The sequence below is a fragment of the Melospiza georgiana genome, chromosome 5, assembly GCF_028018845.1.
Source record: "Melospiza georgiana isolate bMelGeo1 chromosome 5, bMelGeo1.pri, whole genome shotgun sequence".
In the NCBI taxonomy this organism is placed as follows: Eukaryota; Metazoa; Chordata; class Aves; order Passeriformes; family Passerellidae; genus Melospiza; species Melospiza georgiana.
In genome coordinates, this window is record NC_080434.1 from 27,378,661 (window position 1) to 27,400,108 (window position 21,448).

At 39.8% G+C, this 21,448-nt stretch overlaps 1 protein-coding gene across 3 annotated transcripts; it reads left to right on the top strand.

Moving 5' to 3' along the window:
• Window positions 1-629: 629 nt before the first annotated feature.
• Window positions 630-21,066, top strand: PRKG2 (protein kinase cGMP-dependent 2). 3 transcript variants are annotated; one of them, XM_058024169.1, is made up of 18 exons: window positions 630-1,123; window positions 3,831-3,997; window positions 5,589-5,702; window positions 8,423-8,528; window positions 9,713-9,776; window positions 10,429-10,506; window positions 11,551-11,645; window positions 12,414-12,482; window positions 13,243-13,341; window positions 14,278-14,428; window positions 15,696-15,832; window positions 15,992-16,081; window positions 16,256-16,397; window positions 17,191-17,354; window positions 17,993-18,115; window positions 19,003-19,065; window positions 19,907-19,973; window positions 20,823-21,066. In XM_058024169.1, the coding sequence occupies exons 1-18, from the start codon at window positions 630-632 to the stop codon at window positions 20,916-20,918; spliced, it is 2,319 nt and encodes a 772-aa protein (XP_057880152.1). In that variant the 3' UTR covers window positions 20,919-21,066. The 3 variants fall into 3 exon arrangements, with proteins under 3 accessions (XP_057880152.1, XP_057880153.1, XP_057880154.1); XM_058024170.1 differs by lacking the exon at window positions 19,907-19,973; XM_058024171.1 differs by lacking the exons at window positions 630-1,123; window positions 3,831-3,997; window positions 5,589-5,702; ... (4 more) ...; window positions 12,414-12,482; window positions 13,243-13,341 and having other exon boundaries at window positions 14,323-14,405.
• Window positions 21,067-21,448: the final 382 nt, after the last annotated feature.

Here is a 21,448-nt window from a genome sequence, read left to right on the forward strand (position 1 = left end):
GATAATTGTTCCTTGACAGCAGTAGCAGCTGTTACAGCAGTTGTACTAACAAATATGAGCCAGTTTTAGATGAGTAAGTGAGCTGCAGAAATGATGCCAGCTGCCTGTGTATTAACACATATACTTACTAATCACATACCCTTTATGCCAGGCAGGTATGTACCCACTGGTTAAATAAGTCTATCTATTAAATTAAATTAAATTAGTCTACACAATAATTATTCCTCAGTGGGCAAGTGACCCAACTTTTGTTTTTTGCTTCTAACAATTTTCTTGCTTTAGCAGTCAAGCACAAGCTTTTCTCCTTCCTGCTGTTTGTTTTGTCTTTGTTAGGCTGAAAGGAGCTTACACATCTCTTCAGCTCACAAAAATGAAGTGGTAGCCATGAGATCTTTTGCTTTGTTTCTACCACCTCTCCCTGCCTCTTCTCCTTGCCCTTTACTCTGCTGACTTGCAGGACTGGAGAGGATGAAAGCAATCAGCTGTGTTTACTACAGTTGCATATGGCAAATTCAGCTGCCAGCTAATTACTGAATTCAGTGCTCAACATTCCATGACTTAATTTTATTTTTTATTCAGGAATGAAATAAAACTACAGACTTATTTTCCCACCTAGGTCCCTGGACAAAATGGGGAACGGATTAGTGAAGCCCAAGCACCTGAGGCAGCCCAATAGGCATGTGGCAAACCTGGCTATTGGCTGTGCTGCCAGCCACAAGTTTCTCATGGACCCATGCCTGGGCATCAATGTGATCAATGGGCCAGCTGATGTCCTCTGCAGCAAGGTACTGGAACTGGAGAAGGAGCTGAAGAGAAAAGATCAGCAGCTGCAAGAGAGTCGTAGCCACGTTGCTGAGCTTCAGGAACAGCTGGCCATGCAGACTAAGGTCATAGCAGAACTCACTAAGGAGCTCCAGAGCAAGTGCATTCAGCTGAACAAGCTGCAGGATGTAGTTAGCACTCAAGGAGAGCACTCTCTTCAGCCTTCTCCATTTAAAGTCTCTGCTGACAGGAGGAGAGGAGCCAAGGAAGGTGTATCTGCAGAGCCAACAACAGGACTGTGTGATTTGAGCAGGCAAACTGTGTTTTCCCTTGAAAAGGCAACAGTCCGAAAGGATTCCAGGTGAGCTTGTTTCAGAGGGCTTCTCTGTTTGTGTTACAAGGTTATTACTTACATCATAATTATATCCTCTCCTCATGATTAGTCAGGATTAAAGTATTCATCCTTTTCATGCAGGCTTTGCAGCTGTGATAGACTCTGGTTGAGTTTGTGGGTAGCTTTAACCAAGAATCATCTGTGTCCCACAGACTTCAGATGAAGAGTGGTGGGCAGCCTCTGTATTTCAGATGAGAATCTTACTGCTTTTTTGGGGATTTATCTTTATTGCCAGCTTCCTCCTTCCCTCCAGCTTCTAACAATCATGGTGTAGGAACTGAATCTTACTTGTTCCTCTTTTAACCCAATTACACCTTCTAGACTCTGATAGACCCAGAAACCTCTGTGGTCAGAGCTGACCTTGCAGACAGAGATATCAGTCTGGTATCCTTAAGCATAACTTAGACCCTCTTTTACCTTGCAGTGCAGACATAACCTGAGAGTCTGTGTAACATGGTGGTAGCCAGACCCTACCTGGACTTCAGCCAGTGACTTTAGTGCCTTCAGATTTCTGGGGAGCTTTGTTATTCATGGCATATCTGAGTCTTTACCATAGTAGACCTGAGAGTTATGAGGCATGTTTTCTCATCCATCATGTCCAGCACTGCACCTTAGAGGTTGCCTCATGAATCAGAAAGGCTGCCTGAGTCACCACAAAGAGCTGAGAACTTCAGTTAGCAGTGTTTTTCCAGAGTAAGGGAACTGCATTAATATTTTATCACAAGTACCTGGGTAGCTTAAATCATAGTTTTAAGAGTGTTCTGTTTGTAACCTGTCTTCTCCTTGGCATAATCCTTGTACTGCAGTCCAGCACATGGTTTTCCAGGGTGCCTTCAGAGACAGAATTGTAACAGCAGTGAGGAGAAGAGCCAGTGGATTAGCAAAGTGCAGCAGCCAGAACCAAAGCAAGTATTGCAGCTTAAGCAATCCAGACATAATGCACATCATTTTTTGATGTCGTGGTGGCCAAAGTATTATTTGATCTTCCAAATATTTTGGAAGCAAACATATGCCAAAAAAGCACCACAAACCTGTAGTGCTGTGCATTGCTATGTCTCTCAGTTAGATAAGCCTGTGATACACATGCACTTGTGTAAAACCCCATCACCTTGCTGTTGAGACAGCCAAATGATGAAAAGCACAAACATTTCCTTACCTGGCCTGTAAATACTGTAGTAGGTCAAGTTCAGACACATAAGGACAAAGTGTAACCTTCACTGTCTACAGAATTCTTTGTGCTATAATTACCAAATACTGACCCCTTAGCCTGACAGTGGCTGTAGGGGTGTTTGGAGTTGCTGCTACCAGTAGCAGCCTCCCCTTTACAGAGAAAGGACTTAATGCAGCCCCACTGCTGTGTAAGGTAACTTTGTGGTGCTCCTTGTGCAAGGAGCTGCCTCAGAAGGAGGGGAAGCTCCATGCTTCTTGAATTTGCATTATTCCAGAGTGTCACCAGTCCCTTTAGAAATATTTGTAAAGCAAATGGCACAACTTGATGCTATTTGTATGGCAGGGGTTTGAGTGCCATACTTTTGTTTGGAGTATCTCAGCATGGATGATTTTAATGAAAGTTTAGAAGCGTAGTCTCCTCTTCCACAGTTCTGGAAGCTTTTGTGCTCATTTCACGTATCAGGTTATATGCAATTACTGTGTTTTATTGCAGTATTGTACACATGATGCAGGCCAGGATGAATCAAATTATCAAGGTTGGCTTTAGATGAAAACTAAGTTAGAGCTTATATTCCAATAACCCTGTTGCTTTCAGCAGAAGGTAAGTTATGATTCCTATTTCTAAACACAGTCCTCACCATAGCTACTTGGTTTTATTTTCCTGCATCATCTCATCACCTTCACTTATTTTCAGTCATTACATGACTAGTAACATTGTAAGTGTATTTACGTGCTCTAGGTTTGTTCATTCCTGGATTGTCCTCAGGAGATTTTTTCCCACATAACCTAGTTTTGATGACAACCTCCCATTGCTTTATGAATACAAACAAGAGGAAGCCTTAAGTGCCTCAGAAATCTGTCAGGGTATTGACTTTGTCAACATTGGGAGCATGGGGACTCGAAGGCAGAATTTGTCCTTCACTTCAGCAGTAAAAGAAAACTCAGCAGGGCCATAAAAGCCCCATCAGTGCAGAAGTTGTGTAATTGCCTTCATTTCTGGTGTGGACTTGAGGCACTGCTTTTTAGGATGCCTTTGAGCCAGAGCATACTCAAATCAGTAAGAACCCATAGATTGTGTATGGCCTGCTTTGTTTTAGCTGATTAGCCCCTATCCACAGATGCATCCATTGTTTCTTTTTCCATGTTTTCTCCTTCTTAAAATCCAGTCACTGGGCTCTGCTACCAGCAGCTCAAATACAGACAGTTCTTGTCTTTACAAGTCACCCATGTATTTATATGCATTTACTGCAGCAGGAAATGCTGCAGAGACTGTCTCAGGGAGCAGTGAGAGCAAGATTGTTCAATGGGATTGTTCCACCAGGTGGCTACAGCACAGACAATTCCCTCACTAGCCAGGCTACCATCCCACGAGGTCTAAACAAGGCAGGCAGAGCAGCGTGTTAGAAATGAGAGGAATGCTTTTGAGAGCAATGGATGCTTGGTGAATAACAAACCCCAGCCATGCTGGGCATTTTAAACTTTGTGGTTTTTCTTTTGCAACCAGTGAGAAGAAGCTCATCACAGATGCCCTGAACAAAAACCAGTTCCTGAAGAGACTGGAGCCTCACCAGACACGAGACATGGTGGAATGCATGTACGAGAGGACGTTCCAGCAGGGGAGCTACGTCATCAGGCAGGGAGAGCCGGGAAATCACATCTTCGTGCTCAAAGGTGAACATTGCTCACTTGTACAGCACACAAGTGCAAGGAACAGGAAAGGGGTTTAGGAGGTTTTGCAGGGTATCACAGTGAGGGTGTTTGTGCTCCTAAGTAATTGGTCCCTGTGGAGGGCAAGGCAAGTTTTACCAGTGACTTTCATGAAATGGAGTGAGAGCAGTAAAAAAGCACCTTGGAAACATGAGTCTTGATTTAATGTTTTTTCATGGCCTTTTTCATTTCTGAAAGTTCAGAGGCCAGCAGCTCCTTTCTGTTGGAGGTGTAGCCAACCCTTTACTCTCCAGAGGAAGAACAGGTATTATTTAAAACACAGAGAACTGTTCAATCATGAAGCCACTCCTGAAATAGACTTACGTTTCAACATTCATAAGATACCAGTTTTCAGTGCATGGAAAATGGAAAGATGAGGTCTACATTCATAATTCTCAGAGCTGAGAGGTTGCTTTTAAAAAAAAAAAAAAAAAGACCTGTTTGGCTTTTTATGGGAAAAAAAAAGAAAAAAAGCTTTAGGATCAGAAGGCTTTCTTAAAATAAGGCCAACAAGTCTGAAATAATTTGTGCTGACTGCTACTGTGCCCCAAATTGCTGTTCAGCTATATGTTAACACCTGGAATTTGCTCCTATCAGCAATAAGGTCTTTCATCTTTTCGCCATTAAAAAAAATGTGTTGAATTTGCATATTTCATCAACTGGGGACCACTAAAAGTCTCAGAGACTCATATGAATTAGAACTTGTACTATATATAGTAAGAGTTCTGTTGAGGTGGGAATATTTAAACAGGTATACCAACAAACTGGTATATGTTGGGAAGCTCATTTTCTAGCTTTATATGGATGGGTTAGTTGGGAAAAAATGATGGTAACTGTGTTAGGAAAACAGAGATGCTACAGGAAAAAAGAGGAGGCAGGATTTGTGACAGTGTGGTCATATTATTGCAAGACAAAATGATAACACTTTGAAAGCAGATGAAATATCAGAAAGGAGATGTGCACCTGGAACTTTTTCTGGCACATTGGAACCTTTCTTGAGGAGATGGTGTGGGCCTTGGAGAGAACAGGGCAGAATTTTCATAGCATATTTAAGGGAAGGTTTTTGGGGGCCATAAACTGTGAAGTTCAGACTTACTTTAACTTTTACTAGTAAAGCTCAAGAACAACTTATTGAAGATTTGATGTGCTTTTAATTTTTCTACCCTCTCCTTTGCATTCTGCATATACATGCTCATACATCTCTATGAAGAGATAAACCATGAGTCATTTCTCCTGTGACCATTATTTTGAGACTTCTTTCTTTACACCACACTAGATTATCTGAACCACAAGGGAGTGGCTTGTTGTAGCAGAGGTTTATCCATCAGGATTTAGAATGGCCCTTCCTTCCAGAGCACATCTGTAGATTAGCAGTACATTTTAAACAATAAATATTTACTGGTTTGCATGTGAGTTTCAAAGCACTTTTTGCACTGTTCCTCCCCATCCTGTGTTCCAGGGAGTGGCAAAGTCAGAAATATATTGATTTGTTTCCCATCCGCTCTGTGCAGCTGAGCACAAGTTTAACAGCTATTATCCTGGTGATTTTTGACAGAGGGCAGTCTGGAAGTCTTTCAGCAGAATAAACTCCTCTCCTCAATACCTGTGTGGACAGCATTTGGAGAACTGGCCATTTTATACAACTGCACACGGACAGCTTCTGTGAAAGGTACCTGAGGTTAAATACAGCAACCTTGCTCAAAATAAAAACTGTGGATTTTTGTGAGATCCTGTTACACCCAGATTTCCTTTGGAGTTTTCAGTTAATAGATGTTTGCATGTCTTGGTTATCTACAGTAAACTCACATTTTCTTCCTTGAGTTCTTTCTCCTTGGGAACTTGAATACTATGCCATGAATATCATTCCATCTCTGGCATAACCTTGATAATTTATCTAATCTTAATCTTGATAAGCAATTAGGCACCTCCAAATTGTGCTGGTTAGCCTGATGTGTGGCATACTAACAACTAGGGCAGGACTGTGTTTTAATTGTGGATGCTTTAGTAGAGGCGGTGGTCTCTGGGTCTTATGGTCTTGTGTCTAATGCAGTGCCAAGGATGAAACTGCAGTGAGTTTGAAAGCATGTGAGAGCCATGGTGTTTTTAGTAGAGTGGGTACAGTTCTAATTCAATTTAAAATGTGCAGGAATTAGTTGCTTTTGCCCTTCTTTTAGTTCTGTATCATCATTATGTTACTGAGTCTTGCCTAGGCCCATTTGCAGCTGGCAGTTGGGGGACTGACCAGGATGGAGCGTTTAAGGGTTGCTCTGATACAAATATTCTGCTTTCTGCATAAGACTGGGTGTGCATCCATTAAATACCCCTGATTCCCTTTCCAACATGCCATAATTGCTCTGTGACAAACAAGTAAGTGACTAAATATAGTTAAGGTCATCATTTTTTCACTCTCCACCATTTCATAAATAATACTTTTGTTTGAAGACTAATTTCTGTTCTTGTCTAAATCTGCAGGGACTTTGTGCCACCAGTAAGTATGAAGAGTTCATGTTGACTTAAAAAAGAGCAAATGGAATAAAACAAGAAGTTGTTTGCTGTAAAAGCTTTTGGTCTTTCTTCCTGCACCCAGTTTAGACACTAAATCATTGCTGGCTTTGCAGATGGAAGTTATTACATGTAATCTGTTTTTGTTGCTGCCTGATAAACAGAACAGCATCCGTAATGTGATTATTTTTCTTACTAACATGCTGTTCTAATTGAATATGTTCCCTATTTTTCTTTTTTGCCTGCTGTATAGTATTAGCATTATAAAGTAGTGTTTCTGCATAATAAGATGTCAAGCTGCTTTAGGCCTTTGCTAGCATTAATTGCTTTTGAGGTAGGACAGGAATTGTCCAATTATGGACAAGAAAAGGTATTTGAATTCTTGCAAACACTGCAGAAATGCACCCCTCCCCACCAGCTTTCCTGTGGTCCTTGTGGAGGCAGAGCAGTGCAATGCCATACCTGAGCATGAATAGTGAACACACGTGTGAAACCCTTTCCTGATGCTGGATCTCCTGGTGCCCTTTTCCTGCAGCCTGTGAAAACTCACAAGTGAAGGGTTTCACCCAAACAGCATCTCAGTGGCTGCTGCTGCTCAGCAGCATCTTCCCAGGCAGGAGCTGTATTTGAAATTGGCAATGTGATTTGCCCCAATGTTTCTGAATTTCTCTCTTTTTTTAATCTCATCTTTCAGACTGCAGGCATTTTTCTAACTCTATAACCACTTCATTTAGTTAAGGTGCAAGATACAGGAAATACCAATTTCCAATAGGCTGGGTGTACTTGCCATGCTTTCTTCATGCAAAATAAACCGAAAGATGTTATCCAGGAGAGAAATAAAACCAAAGTAACACCTTTGTTCTCCCATCCAGCATCCAAAAATATTTTTTGATCTATTTTGATAGATGGGAGATCATATGTGTGTATTGTATACAATGAGAAATTACTGTGCTTCATTTTAAACCTGGCATTTTTGTTCCCTGAAAAAAATGGTTCCATGTTGATGATAAACAGAGGAAATCAATTGTCCCAATTTTTTTTCTGTAAATTTTATCTCCCAGAAAACATAGTTTTGTTCTTTCTTAGAGCAGAAGGAAAACTGCTGATTATGGTGTAGCATCTTTTGAAAGAAGAGATTAAATTTCATAGAATCACCTTTTGCTCAAAAAAATAAGAACTGTTTTGTTGTGTTGGTGATTGCACTCAGAAGCTGCTTAGTGGTTTGCATCTTTGATGCTGAATCCTGTGCCTGCTTACCATATTAATAGTTTGATTCTCTTTTGAAAATGAGACACTAATATTTTGATTACCCTTTATTCCCTTATATAATGGATAGTTTGGAGGAAAAGTGTATGAGGATCACAGGATTAAATGAAATTAAATTTATTTCTTGACCTCTGTTTTTTCTATCTTAGTGCAGATAATTTGCATACAATCTGAATTTGCATATGATCTGAATTAGAGTTTGATTCAGGGCACAGTATTCAATGACATAGGTTTTGGAAAACCAACCATGTTCTTCTTTCTTTCCAGTCAGCTTCTTTGCATTTTACAGCTTTTGAGTGCAGTGACTGTCTGTGATTAGGGTAGATTTTCCCAAGTGTTCAGCCCTGTCATTTCCAAGGTTGCTCAGCCTATGAAATTGCATGGAAAGCATTCCCTGGAGGAACCATTTGGAAATCTATTCCTTACTTTAGTGAGCAGTTTTAAGTGGGAATTGAATTCTTTTAAAAGTCTGATTGCAATAGGTGCTGGATATTTTAAAATTCAGCCTTGGGCCTTGTTAAATAGCTAGTCTGTTTTCTACCATGAGCTGATTCTGTAATATCATCTATCAAATAATTTGGAAACATTGCTGATTTTGTTCTTTTTTTTGTTTTCTCAAAGCAATCACTAATGTTAAAACATGGGCACTGGACAGAGAAGTGTTTCAAAATATCATGAGAGTGACAGCACAAACCAGACAAGAGCAATACAGAAACTTCCTTAGAAGGTAAATATGGTGAATTTCTATTTCTGATACTGCTTTGTGCTACTTACTAAGGTGCACAACAATACTGCGCTTGTCTTGTAAACAGAGAGAAAAAGGTGCTCTTCAGGCAAATATGGCCTCAAAAGCCTGAATATTTGTATTTTTTTCTTTTAATATTCATGAGAGTTTTTTCCATTTTAATTGTTTTTCTCCTGCATCACACTAGAAAGCTTCAATAGGTGCTTGAATGCCTTTAAGTAGTGGTATAAATGTATAGGGAACTTACAGGTCTAGAACGTAGAACAGTATAATAAATAAAGCTAAGTAAATCCTCCAATGAATAATTGGTTTGCTGCTGGAGTAGATTAAGGAATATTCCTTGTCCTTTGGAGATTTGAATATGAGATCTGCATATCTCTCAACTTATGAACTAATTCCAATCTAAATTACTAAGAAATCTGCAGAGCAGAATAATTCTCTCCTGCAGGGACCACTGAGAGTGGTGCCATGCTTCTCCTCAGGAAGATGGGGAAATCAGAGGTTCCAAACCACAATTAGCTGTGTGATATTCTATCTTCTTAACCCAGAATGACCATTCTTTTGTGCCTTCAAAGCAAGATGCCAAACCTGGCCATGCATAGAATGCTTGTGTATTTTCACATCCTTCCCCACCTTTGATTTCTATACACACTTCTTTGCTGAGCCTAAATAGATAGAAATTTCTATAATTTCCTAACTTTTACAAGTCCAAGTGATCAGGGTGGAAGGTTTTTTCGTTCTTACCAGCAAGTTCACAAAGGTTTTACTGTAATTGGATTATCTTTCAATATCTGTGCGGAGTACTGAAGTTTTAACTTTTGCAGTCTCTGCAGTGCACTTGAAAATATATTCTTGAATTGCTATCATGTCTTGAGTGTATAATTGCTGGGTTCTTTTGAAATCAATCCTTATGCCCACTAAAGTCCCTCCTCTCCTGAAATTCAAAGTTGGTTTATGAACTGACCAATGTTTGCCACATTTCTAAGTTGTGCGAGTTTGTTTATCTAAAAACCAGGATGAGAATGCTTGAACCTTCCAAATTAAGATTTAGTCATATACTGTGTTCACCACTAGTTTAACTAGTTATAAAATTTGACTGTGAAAATTGCTAATGATAACTGCTTTGGGTTATGGGGCTTTTTTTGTTTTGTTTTGTTTTCTGCAAGTGTGTCCCTGCTGAAAAACTTACCTGAAGATAAATTAACCAAGATCATGGACTGCCTGGAAGTGGTAAGATATTAAGTTTTTCTAAATAATATTCAGTAAGCTTCCAAAATAATAAAAAAAAAATAAAAAGCAACCAAGCTTTTTTAATATGAGAGTGGTTTTGGAGTGATCAGAGCTGAACTCCAAGTTGGCAGAAAATAATAACATTAAAAATAATAACATTTAGTGACATAGAAATAAGTTATATTTTTGGCATCAAAGGAGCCAAGCAAGTAGTTGAGAGGATTTGTAATCTCTCCTTTATTAAGATTAAGTACAAAGTTGCTCTCCAAGACTTTTTGGTAATCAAATTTACCTCTTTGTGATGTGGGTATGTAATTCTTTCATATCCCTTGGACCACATACACTGCAAGATCTAAGGGAAGAAGGCATTAAGTGCCCAGCACATGAATCCAGTCAAATACCTGTGTGCCTTAGGGCTGCATTTGCCAGCAGCCTTTGAAGGTAAAGGCCTGATCTATAACCACAGCTGGGATTTTTTTCCAAGGATAATGGTAACTTTATTCTTTTCGCATGGAGGCATGTTCTTTTCACATGGAGGAAGTTAAACATCAGTGAAACATCCACGTGTTCAGAACTCTTTAGTAGTTCTTACTCTCTAGTAACCTTTCAAAGATTTATTGGACAATATTTTCTCTCACTTGCCCCCCACCAGGAGTACTATGACAAGGGAGATTATGTTATTCGGGAAGGAGAAGAAGGAAACACCTTCTTTATAATAGCAAAAGGAAAGGTAAGTATAATAAACCTAGCTTAAAAAATAACATGTACAAACACTTGTATCTCAAAAGCTACTTTAAGGGGTGTGGTCTTCAGTAAAAATGCTGCAGAGTGTTTCTGCACATGCTATTAAATTCACAATATTCGTGATAAAAGCCTGGAGCAGCAATGCAAAGATTCAGGGAGCCTAATTTTTCATTCACAATGAATTCATGTTATACTATTCTAATTACAATGTAATTAAATTTTGTCCTGAAGCCTCTTGATTCTGTGCCACAGATATAAAGCCAATTTTTTTGTAAAATTTTTTGGTAATTTTTTTTGTAAATGAGATTTGATTCTATGTCTTCTCCTACATGGTGCAATATCTGATGGGCAAAACCTAGACTTGTGAAAAGTCTAGGTAATGGAGTCGCAGGCCTAATGGAGAATGGCCTTTGAGGTGTCTCAGAATCCTTTCACTGGTTAGTCCCAGAGATGCAAGGCAGCAGCCTTTATCCCTCAGCTGATAGCTTGGAGGCTGAGTCAGGTCTCTAAAGAATTAAATCAGGAGAATTTTCCACAACAAACTTCCAGTTTCCAAAACATCTCTGTGTCTGTAGATATTCTAGTTTGTTTCTTGCTAGCATGGGCATCAGCAGAAAGTGCTACTGTGGAAGCAGAATTTTGTGAGGGGAAATGTTAGTTAATGCTTCTGGAGTGTTGCCTGTTTAACTGAGAAGACAAAAAGCTCATATGACATCTGCCCACTGTGGGAACTGAAATATTTTTCAGTCTTTCATTTAAATGTGACTTATTCTGCTCTGTTTCAAAAAGAATGAGGAGAAAATGTTGAGGGCTTCCCAATACTGAATATATTCCTTCTTCCCAGCAAAACTCAGAGAGGAGTTAGGGAATGTTTGGGTGTAATTTTTGAGAGGAGGGGTAACAATATATATCTGTAACTCTTTCTGCAGCATTAGTGAGTTTAAGACATTTCTCAAATACACAGAATAGAAAGAAAATCATGCAATACTTTAAAACTTTCCCTTACAGAATTTTTTCCTGTACTTTGCAGGTGATAGTTACCCAGAGTACCACAGACCACTCGCAGCCTCAGGTGATTAAAAATCTATACAAAGGAGATTACTTTGGAGAAAAGGCTCTCATTAGGTTAGTTCACACTGTCTGATTCATGATGTGAATTTCAGGATCTCAATTGTCCCATCACTGTGTGTCAGATTCTACAACTCATGGCTGCTTTGAATATATTTCTTTTCATTGTAAAGTCAGTAGATGAAGGCAGTGACCAAATTTGTGTTATTGTTTTGAGGGGTTGCAGAGAGGGCTCGAAAGTTTACACTGGCATCTACCTTTGGTTTTCCCTGCAGAAGTCAAAGTCTGGCCCTCTGCATTGTGGCTTATTGTTAACACTTCAGTAAAAACTGTGGTGAGAACTTGTGCCAGGTTGTAATTGCCAGAATGGATAAGGTCCATTGTGAGTGGAATGAGCTCTTGTTTCCATTGCCCGTGGCAGTAAGAAACAGAGAGAAGGAGTCACACAGTACATATTTATGTGTGTGATTGAGGAGGGAGTCACCTGGCTTTGGGAATGTTTTATATCCAAGGATCTTTTTAGAAATAAGTAGTGAATCTTGATGTAGTGATAACTATATCTCACCCTAGTTTCTTGGAAGCTTGCTAAAGGATATCATGATCCAAACCCTATTGAAACTGGAAAAAATACTGTGCTTGACCATAATAATGACCAGTAAAAGACTAAATGTTGTATTTGGTTCAGCAGCATTAATCCAGGTACAGGCTGCAGAGGCTTTTGAGGAGTTTAAGCCAGAGCAGCTGTGCCCCTCCATGAGTGCAGTGTGAGGTACTTTGAGGATTTTGACATGCTTCTGAGCTCTCCTAATGCATTTCAATTCTCAGTGACGACGTCAGATCAGCAAACGTCATTGCAGATGAGTACAACGTGGAGTGCCTCGTTATAGACAGAGAGTAAGTACATTGCACCTTCATGAAAGATTTGCATCCTCTTTCAGCAGGTTAAAGTGACTTTCAGTGGGTAATGTGACTTCACTGTAGGCAGAACCACAGCGTTTCCTTAAATGGATCCTGAACGAGTGGTTGTGCTTTAGGAATACCAATGAAGAGAGGCTGACAGCAGGTGCTGGAGCACAGAAGCTTAGAAGTAGTTCAGAGTTACTCTTTTCTTTCTCTCCTTGTAGTGATGATATTTATCCTGATCTCCTGGGTCACCTACAGGTTCCTAAGCCCTATTCTTGTCAGTGAAGCCCAATGCAAAGAGAGCATTCAGTAACTCTGCCTTCTCTGTCACCAGAGTCCCTGCTGCATTTAGTAATGGGTCCTTATCCTTTGGAGATTTGAATATGAGATCTGCATATTTAGTAATGGGTCCTTTTCATTTAGTTACTGATGTATTTGAAGACACCTTTCTTCTTGGCCAGATTGATTCCAGGTGGGCCTCAGCCATCCTTGTCTCATTTATATTTACCCTGACAACCTCTCTATATTGTTCCAAGTAGCCTGACCCATCTTCCATCTCCTGTGTGTTTTCCACTTAAGCCTGAGTAATTACAAGAATTCTTTATTTCTCCACACAGGTCTCTTGCCCCCTTTGCCAGATTGCTTGATCATTTCTTGAGCCTAGAGGAAGTGATCCTTGAGTATCCACCAACTCCTACTGGGTCATAACTCAAATGTTCAGCAGTTTATGGTGTTTCCTTTGTGGTTTCAGGACATTTAATCAAACAGTTGGAACTTATGAGGAGCTGCAAACTTACCTGGAAGGTTACGTGGCCAATCTGACACAGGCTGATGAGAAACGACACGCAAAGTAAGTCAGATCATGTTTGTTACACCTATAGTAGCTAATCATAAAAAAATGTCATAGATACTTAACTAAAATAATGGATGGTAGTTGAAGGAGATGGACCCCTAGGAATGACAGCAATCACTGTAGTAGAACAGTCTGTCTATGCTTATGAAGCCCAAAAAACTTTTTCTGATACAAAAATTGCATAGAATCTCAGGGTATTGACTTCCAAACAAGAATTCATTCTATTCCTGGAAAACTGAGCACAGGAAAAAAATGATGTTGTGCTCAAATAGATTTTGCATTTTGATGGTAAGTTCTTTGACTGGTAAAAAACCCTGAAGGCCAACTCCAGGTTTAGTTAAAGCATCTGTATTACTGTGCAAAAGATTGAGTGCCATTTCAAAAAGAAAGAAACAGACATAAAGGAACAGTTTATTTTTAATGTTTCAGTGCAGCAGTGATGGTATTGATGTCTGCTCTTAGCTGTGGGCCACACTTTTAGTTTATGTACCTTTGGTATCAGTCTGAGCACTGCTGGAAGGTTAGCAGAGTGTGTTTTTCCTCTGTCTAGAAATGTATCTGCATTCTTATTTCTGATAATTCCACTGGAACTGGTACACAGTCCTTCAAGCATTGCTTCTCCAGCTTGGACTGCCCAAACTTTTGCAGCTGCCCCCATCAACAGGAATCTCACCAGGGATCAGGTCTTGCTAAAATTACTGTAGATTCTACTCAGTGAATTTCAGTACCATTTTTGTCCTAATTTACTTCTATAGGATTTCATTAAGATTCTGTTAGGAAATAAGAAGAGTTTTCTTTCCTTCTCCTTTCCTCATTTTCCTTTGCCACTTCCCATTTTCCTCTTCTCCATTTCCTTTCCTTTCCTTTATATAGGATCATTAAAAGTAATGGCAAGGAAAAGAACTAACCGATGTTTTTTTTTTTTTAATGCAGAGGCAGATCCTTCTGTGGACAGTTGACCAAAGAGGTGTCTTTGGAGATGATAGAGCTGAAGGAGAAAGTAGCCCAGTTCCCTCCTTCCCCATTCCAGAATTTAGAAGTTGTCACAACTCTGGGTGTTGGTGGGTTCGGAAGGGTTGAGCTTGTAAGAGAATGTTTTAAAATTATTCATGTAGCTCTCTGTCTTGGATGATTGATTTAGCCACTGAATAATGGGAAGGATTTTGGTATTCTATGTGCTTCTGCCCCTCAGGCAGAAATAATTCTCCATAAAGCACTGCATAGTTTAAAAAAGCATTTCAGGACTTGGGTGTTTAAAGAAGCCAATCCATTCTTGTGTGCCTCCATCTCCTGCTGTTAAAAATACCTTCCTGCTCACTAGACATAGTCATCAGTTTGTGCATGTGGAGTTTACAGACGTGCCTGCCTGCATTATGTCCCCTGAATGGCAGGCCTTTTTCCAGGAATCTGCCTGGACCTGGAGCAATCTGAATGGCACCACATAGTCTGTGCTGGTAGAACTGCTTCTGTATGCCCCACAGCAGCTCCAGCCAGCCTGAGCTGTCTCTGAGCTGTGCTCACTGGGAAATTTCCAACAATTTGCAATGGCTCTTTTGAGTCATATTCAATAGCGTGATCAGCTGTGCTTCTGGGATACCAAGGGCTTCATTAGCCCAAAGCCTTAAATTCCACTGGCCTCTGGCTGAGCTGCAAACATCTGACAAAAACCTGAATGCTTTTTGTGCAGGCTGCTGAAGGCAATGGTAAATTAAAGGAGACTTTGTGCTTTTAGTGAAGTCAATAATCCTTTACAGTCGTTAGACCATCAACTATTCCATTCTGATTCATGCTTCACAAAAAAAATTCCACACTGGAATTCTACTGCAGCATCTGAATACTAAGCTGAAAATTGAATTCTCATCCAGCTGTAGAGCAGATATCTGCTTCCTTCATTTCAAGAGGCCCTTTTTTAACTTCCATCTTTTTATTGCATATTGGATAATATTTCAGTGTAATGCAAAATCATTTGTAAACATTCTTCCTAAACTGCCTCTCCTTTTTGTTTGTATTATGCTGGTGATTAGAAATCTTAAATTGAAATTGGGACCCACTGTGATATAAACTCACTGTAATATGTAGTACCTATCCAAGCTGCTGCTATTTGGTATATATAACATGAACAGAGGGAACATTTCACTTTACGAGTGGGGACTGGGAAACTAAAATATCTGATGCTTGGCGTAAAATCCACATAACAGTTCTGCAGAAGATCTGGAATTTGTCCCTTGTTACAGCCATCAATTTCAGTCCTGTGCTGTGTTGAAAAATATCCATATCAATGTATCTACTGAGAACAATTTAGTAAAGCATCCTTTCTTTGCCTCATGTGCTTTCATCATTTTTATCCACAGGTTAAAGTTAAAAATGAGAACGTGGCTTTTGCTATGAAATGCATAAAGAAGAAACACGTAGTGGATACCAAACAGCAAGAGCACATCTATTCTGAGAAGAAAATCCTTGAGCAGATATGTTCTCCATTTGTTGTGAAGTAAGTTGAGCATAAGGTTCCCTTGGTTTTGTCCCCCAGCTGACCCCTGGGGCAGCACTGTTAGGAATGGGGTTTGGCACTCATGAGCTCTGGAGGAAAGCCACTGCAAGTCTCGTTTTTATTTTGCTTTTCCTAAATTGCTGCTGTTTGTCTCCACAGGCTGTATCGCACATTCAAGGATAACAAATACGTGTACATGCTCCTGGAGGCTTGCCTTGGAGGGGAACTGTGGAGCTTGCTGAGAGACAGGTAACAGCAAACACAGCATAACCTTGCCCTTTAAAGTCAGCCCCATGTGGCTACTGAGTAGGTTCTCCATTCAATGTTTGGTTCAGTTTGGTTAATATTCTGGATGTTAAATATTATCTGGTTAATAACTGAGGCATTTTCAGAACTTGATGGTGATTATTATTTTTGTTCCAGAGGCAGCTTTGATGAATTCACCACCAAGTTTTGTGTTGGGTGTGTGACAGAGGCTTTTGACTATCTGCATCAAATAGGAATTATCTACAGAGACCTGAAGCCAGAAAATTTAATTTTGGATGCTGAAGGATATATAAAATTGGTAAGATGTAATCAATTGTAATGTTATCCTTTTGTGCCTGTATCCTGTTTCTTTGCAGGGGGGGATATAAATAGCATGTAATTATAGAACCAGGATCCTGGAGTGTAGTAACTCTTGTGCTTCAGCAGTAAAGGGCTTCTCATTGCACAATGAGGAACTAAGGCATTACAAAGCCACTGCAAGCCATGGACAAACTGGGGAATTGCAGCCTCTGAGAGCTCTTGCCACAGTATAAACAGCAAAAGACAGAATTCTCCCAGCAGTCAGTTTTATTGTGAGAACAGAAACCACATTTCCCGGGTGCAGAACTACCTCCTTGTCCAGCCTCAGACAATCACAGGTTCAACATTCATTGATTCCGTTTACAGTCACAGGTTCCTTCTCTTTGTAGAGAGAGAACACAGGAAAGAACTCCTGCCATGCTTTACTGTGGCCATGAGATGTGCAACAAGAATACCCTTCAGGGAGCTTGAAATATCCATTCTGAAGACAGTGAGCCACCCACTGCTTTCCAGGGACAGTAAATCTCATGTCCTCAAGGAAATCATGGGTTGTTCTCCCCAGAAGGAAAACTATTCAGAAAATTACTTGTGATAATAAATGTATCTCTTTTATAACATTCAGTAATCCAGTGGAATTACCTCTCCCTCCTTCGCAATTACACTGTGAGGTTGTTCTAGCTGTAAACTAGCAATTCTGGGGTTTTTGCAGAAAGTGAGGAAGCAATTAAGACATTAATGCTTCCCAGTGCAAAACTCCTCTGCATTATGCAGCATATGTTGATTTTGATCAGGTTGATTTTGGATTTGCAAAGAAGATTGGATCAGGACAGAAAACCTGGACATTCTGTGGAACCCCTGAATATGTTGCCCCTGAAGTCATTTTGAGTAAAGGCCATGACTTCAGCGTGGATTTTTGGTCCCTTGGGATTCTTGTGTATGAACTCCTCACTGGCAGGTAAGTGCCTCCTACTCAAAGTTCTTACCTAGTTTATCTGTTATTAGAAACCTTTCCAAGGTTATTTTTAGACAGCCTTGCAAAATGATACTTCTTTATGCAAGTCCTACCTTCCATCATTTCAGAAATGTCACAGACCTACTGGGTTCTGTATTCTCAGTTCTGCCTTATCCAGGCACAAGCTATAAGTGGCAGGTGTAGAACTCCTGCAGCTGCTGCTGATGTTTCCTGTGGGGAGCAAGTGACAACAGGCTGTTCTCTTGCCTGTTAGTGGGTGATGGGGTGCAGTGGGATGGGTGAGCTGTAAACAGGGCTCTCTCTCTTTAGCTCCCTGCAGACTCCCATGACAACTCTGTGGGAATGCTCAGTGGCAGTACAAAGTGGAAGCTTCTCTGAGTTAGGCTTAAAGGGACACGTGGACATGCATTTTACCTGGTACATACAGGAAGCTTCTCAGCTTCAAGCCTTTCTGTTATCTTATCTATTATCTTACAGGCTGAAAGGGTGAGGGTTGTAAAAGTAGGAAGGTGGGCTTTTTTCCATTTTTTCCATATTTTTTCTATATTTGCTTAGATAAGTACTGGCCACATCTGCTCTTGCCAGATGTTTCATTTAGCAGTGTTGCTTTCTTTTTCCAGCCCACCATTCTCTGGGGCTGATCAGATGATGACATACAATTTGATTCTCAAAGGCATTGAAAAGCTGGATTTTCCTAAAGCAATAACAAGGCGACCTGAGGATTTGATCCGCAGGCTCTGCAGGTATGAGGGGCAGTGAGGCAAAAACTGAGTGTAGAGAGATTGAGCTCTTTTAGGACTCACAGTGAGCACTGAATTCCTGAGAATCTCATTTGGAATTGTTATGCATGACATGGTCTATTCTGATTGAATTCAGTAGGCATTGCATGCTCCTGAATGTGTCACACCTCTGAGTCTGCAGAGGCTCTGGGCTTTCTCTGCAGCTGGGAATTTTTTCTGAAACACATCTTTGGGAAAATTTATTAAGTGGGGGCTGAGGAAAGAGCTAAGGGATTTGATTATCAAATCAAGCACATTGTTAAAAAAATAAAATCTTCCAAAATGACTTAGGCATATAGATATTTCAGAAAACATAAGCCACTGAAAGACTGGCTTAAGTCCTTCAGAAAATGTGCAGAAGGTGATATTTCAAAAGAACCAGCCTAACTTAGTGGCCTGCACAACCTGTGGCTGGTGACACTGACTTTGGATTCCCAGCTCTTGGGGGATTTCATCCATGGCACTGGGAACAGTATTCTTGTGTACCACAGCTGGAAGGATCTTGTAATGTAAATTTTGATCTGCCTCCTTTTGTAACTCAGACCTGCTGGCCAGGAAAAAGATATGCAGCTAAAACTCAGCCAGCTGATTTCCCTCTGCTGCTTCTCACAGCTGAGTGACACTGCTTTGGCTTTCTAGAAGGTTTCTCAATCCTCAGAAAAAGAGAGCAGTGAGCAACACCTCATTATATCTCCTCATGAGGCCACATGTTTTATGCAAGCTGCATCCCTGTGCAACTGTTAAATGCAAGCAATTAGGACCTATAAATGCTCTTTTAAAAATAGGAATATTTCATATATTATTATTCTTATTATTTTTCTTTTTTTTCCCTTTTTTTTTTTTTTTTTGAGGCAAAACCCTACAGAAAGATTAGGCAATTTGAGGAATGGAATAAATGACATCAAGAAGCACAGGTAAGCAAAGGAGATTTCCAAGAAGAAAATTTGGGGCTTATTTTGAAACATTTTTAATACCCAGATAGGTAAACTCATAGACATCTCTGTTGCTCGTGAGTATTTTGCAACTATAGCAAGCAACAACATGAATGTAAATCCTCAGCAGGATTATCTAGAAATCTTATTTTTTACTGATTTTGCTGCAGGTTGTTGATGTAGGAGTTTAATTCAGTTCTCAGAGAAATCAATGCCAGTTCAGCATCTGCTTCTCAGACCTCCTGACTCTTCAACATTTGATTTTTAAGAATGAGTAGTTAAGGGCTCCATAGCAATAATTTTAGGGGTTTGTCTTCTTTCTTGTAACAAAGAAAGTCTTTCTCACAATGAATTTTTCTAATGCAAGTCCTTCTTCTAACAAAGAAAGCCCTCTGTAAATTAAACATTTTCTGTTTTCTCTTTTTATCTGAGCTGTTTCTAAGCCCTTTACTTTGTGCCTAGGGAAGGCAGTTCTTTGATTTTTCTGCTTGTCTTCCTGTTCTCATGCTGTAAAAAGGGTGGAATTCCAAGGAGGCACACAAGCCTCTGCATGGCTGTGTTTCTGCATGCACTAACCTGCCTGTCTGTGCACCTCCTCCATGCAGAAGTGCCAAAGTGCCTGGTGGGCCTGATGCTGCCTCTGCCTTGTGTGGCAACAACGGTGCTGGAGATTCCTCCTTCTGTGTTCTTACAGGAGCTGACATGAAAAAAGCCTCTTATAGCCCTTGTTCACGTGATTTTTCTACTCTTTGTGGTATCATGTCCAAAAATTACCTGTCTTTCTCTTTTGGTCTCTCTCTGTCTTTCATCTCTTTTTAATCAGGTGGTTGAGTGGTTTTAACTGGGATAGTCTGAAAGTGAGGAAATTGACATCGCCTTTAAAAAGAGAGGTATTGGCTTTGGCTTTCAGTGTCATAATGCTTTGCTAACACAGCTTGGCTACAAAGGAGAACTGATGGTGATAGCAAATCTTCCCAAAGATGCATTTGAATTATTACAGTAAAACATTTTTTGTGAAAATTGAATGAAAGAGAGACAGCAAGCAATACATAACTTACAGTCAGTCAAGTAATGGAAATATTATTCTGCCTGTGTACTTTGTATTACATTTTCACCATTACTAGAACAAATGTTGTTTGGTCAGAAACTAATATTGAAAAAATATATCTCCCTTGGTAATGGGCACATTATTAAGATGCACTGTTCATATTACTGTGAAGAGTACAAATTCCTGTGTTCTCCTGCTACTGAGTTCCAACACATCCTTGAGTAAGCTCCCAGCTTTAAAAGGCCTAAATGTTTTTGCCCTTAAACGATAAAAGACTAAGGATAAAGCATTTGAAACTCACTTTGATCTTAATTTGAAACAAAAAGTAATTCTGAGGTCTACTTTGAGTAGCTACCCTATGAATGTAGATTTGGTCTTAATAGCATTCAAATTGTACAGTGTGGCCCAGTTTTCTTACTGAATTAACAGGGCTTGGGATGAAATCAAGGATTTGATATTTGGGAATTCCTTTTGTACAAGAAGGCTAATGCCACTGTTCTGTTCTACAATGCAATTGCTGGAGGTATTTGTTTTAAAGAATGAGAAAATGCATCCATTGAAAGACATCATCTTTGTCATATTAGCCTTTCATTTCCATGTTGGGAGCAACACAAATTATGCATAATCATAGAGAACATTTTCAAAAGGTACTTTCTGAAACACCCTTTTGTTTGTGCTTTCAATGTCCTAGTTGTCTGGACCAACTGATTACAGCTACTTTGACAGCTATCCACCTGAAGTGGGGAGCCCTCCAGATGAACTTTCAGGCTGGGACAAGGATTTCTGATCATTTTTCTTCCTGGCACATTTATAGAGACCCATAGGCATCGGTTCTATCTTGTTTCTTGCTTAAAATGAAGTTACACAAATTACACAGCACTCCTCGAAGAATAGAAGACAGTACAGAACCAGAACTTGTTTGGATAATCCACCAAAATCTGTGCAGTCAGCAAAATTCAGTCAGCAGAGGTAACCTGAATTTATTTTTTGATACACAGTGAACATTTCCCAGATACTTTTGATTGGATCTATGGTTTTGCCACTAAAAATATCACTAGCTGAAATGTTGATATTAACAAGGTTACCATACATCTTTTTTTGGGTGGAGAGGATGGGTATCAGAAGCCAGCAGCTGTGACATTTGTCAGTAGATAAAACTATAGGCACTTATTTTTCTTTTTATCTGCTGTGTTTTGCTTTTCCTCCAAAATGTCCTGTATTGCATTGATCCATAAATGTGTAGAAAAGAGACTTTTACTGAAAGGTTGATTTGATTTAGCTACAGCCAAAAAGGTATCACTGTGTAAGCTGTCAGTC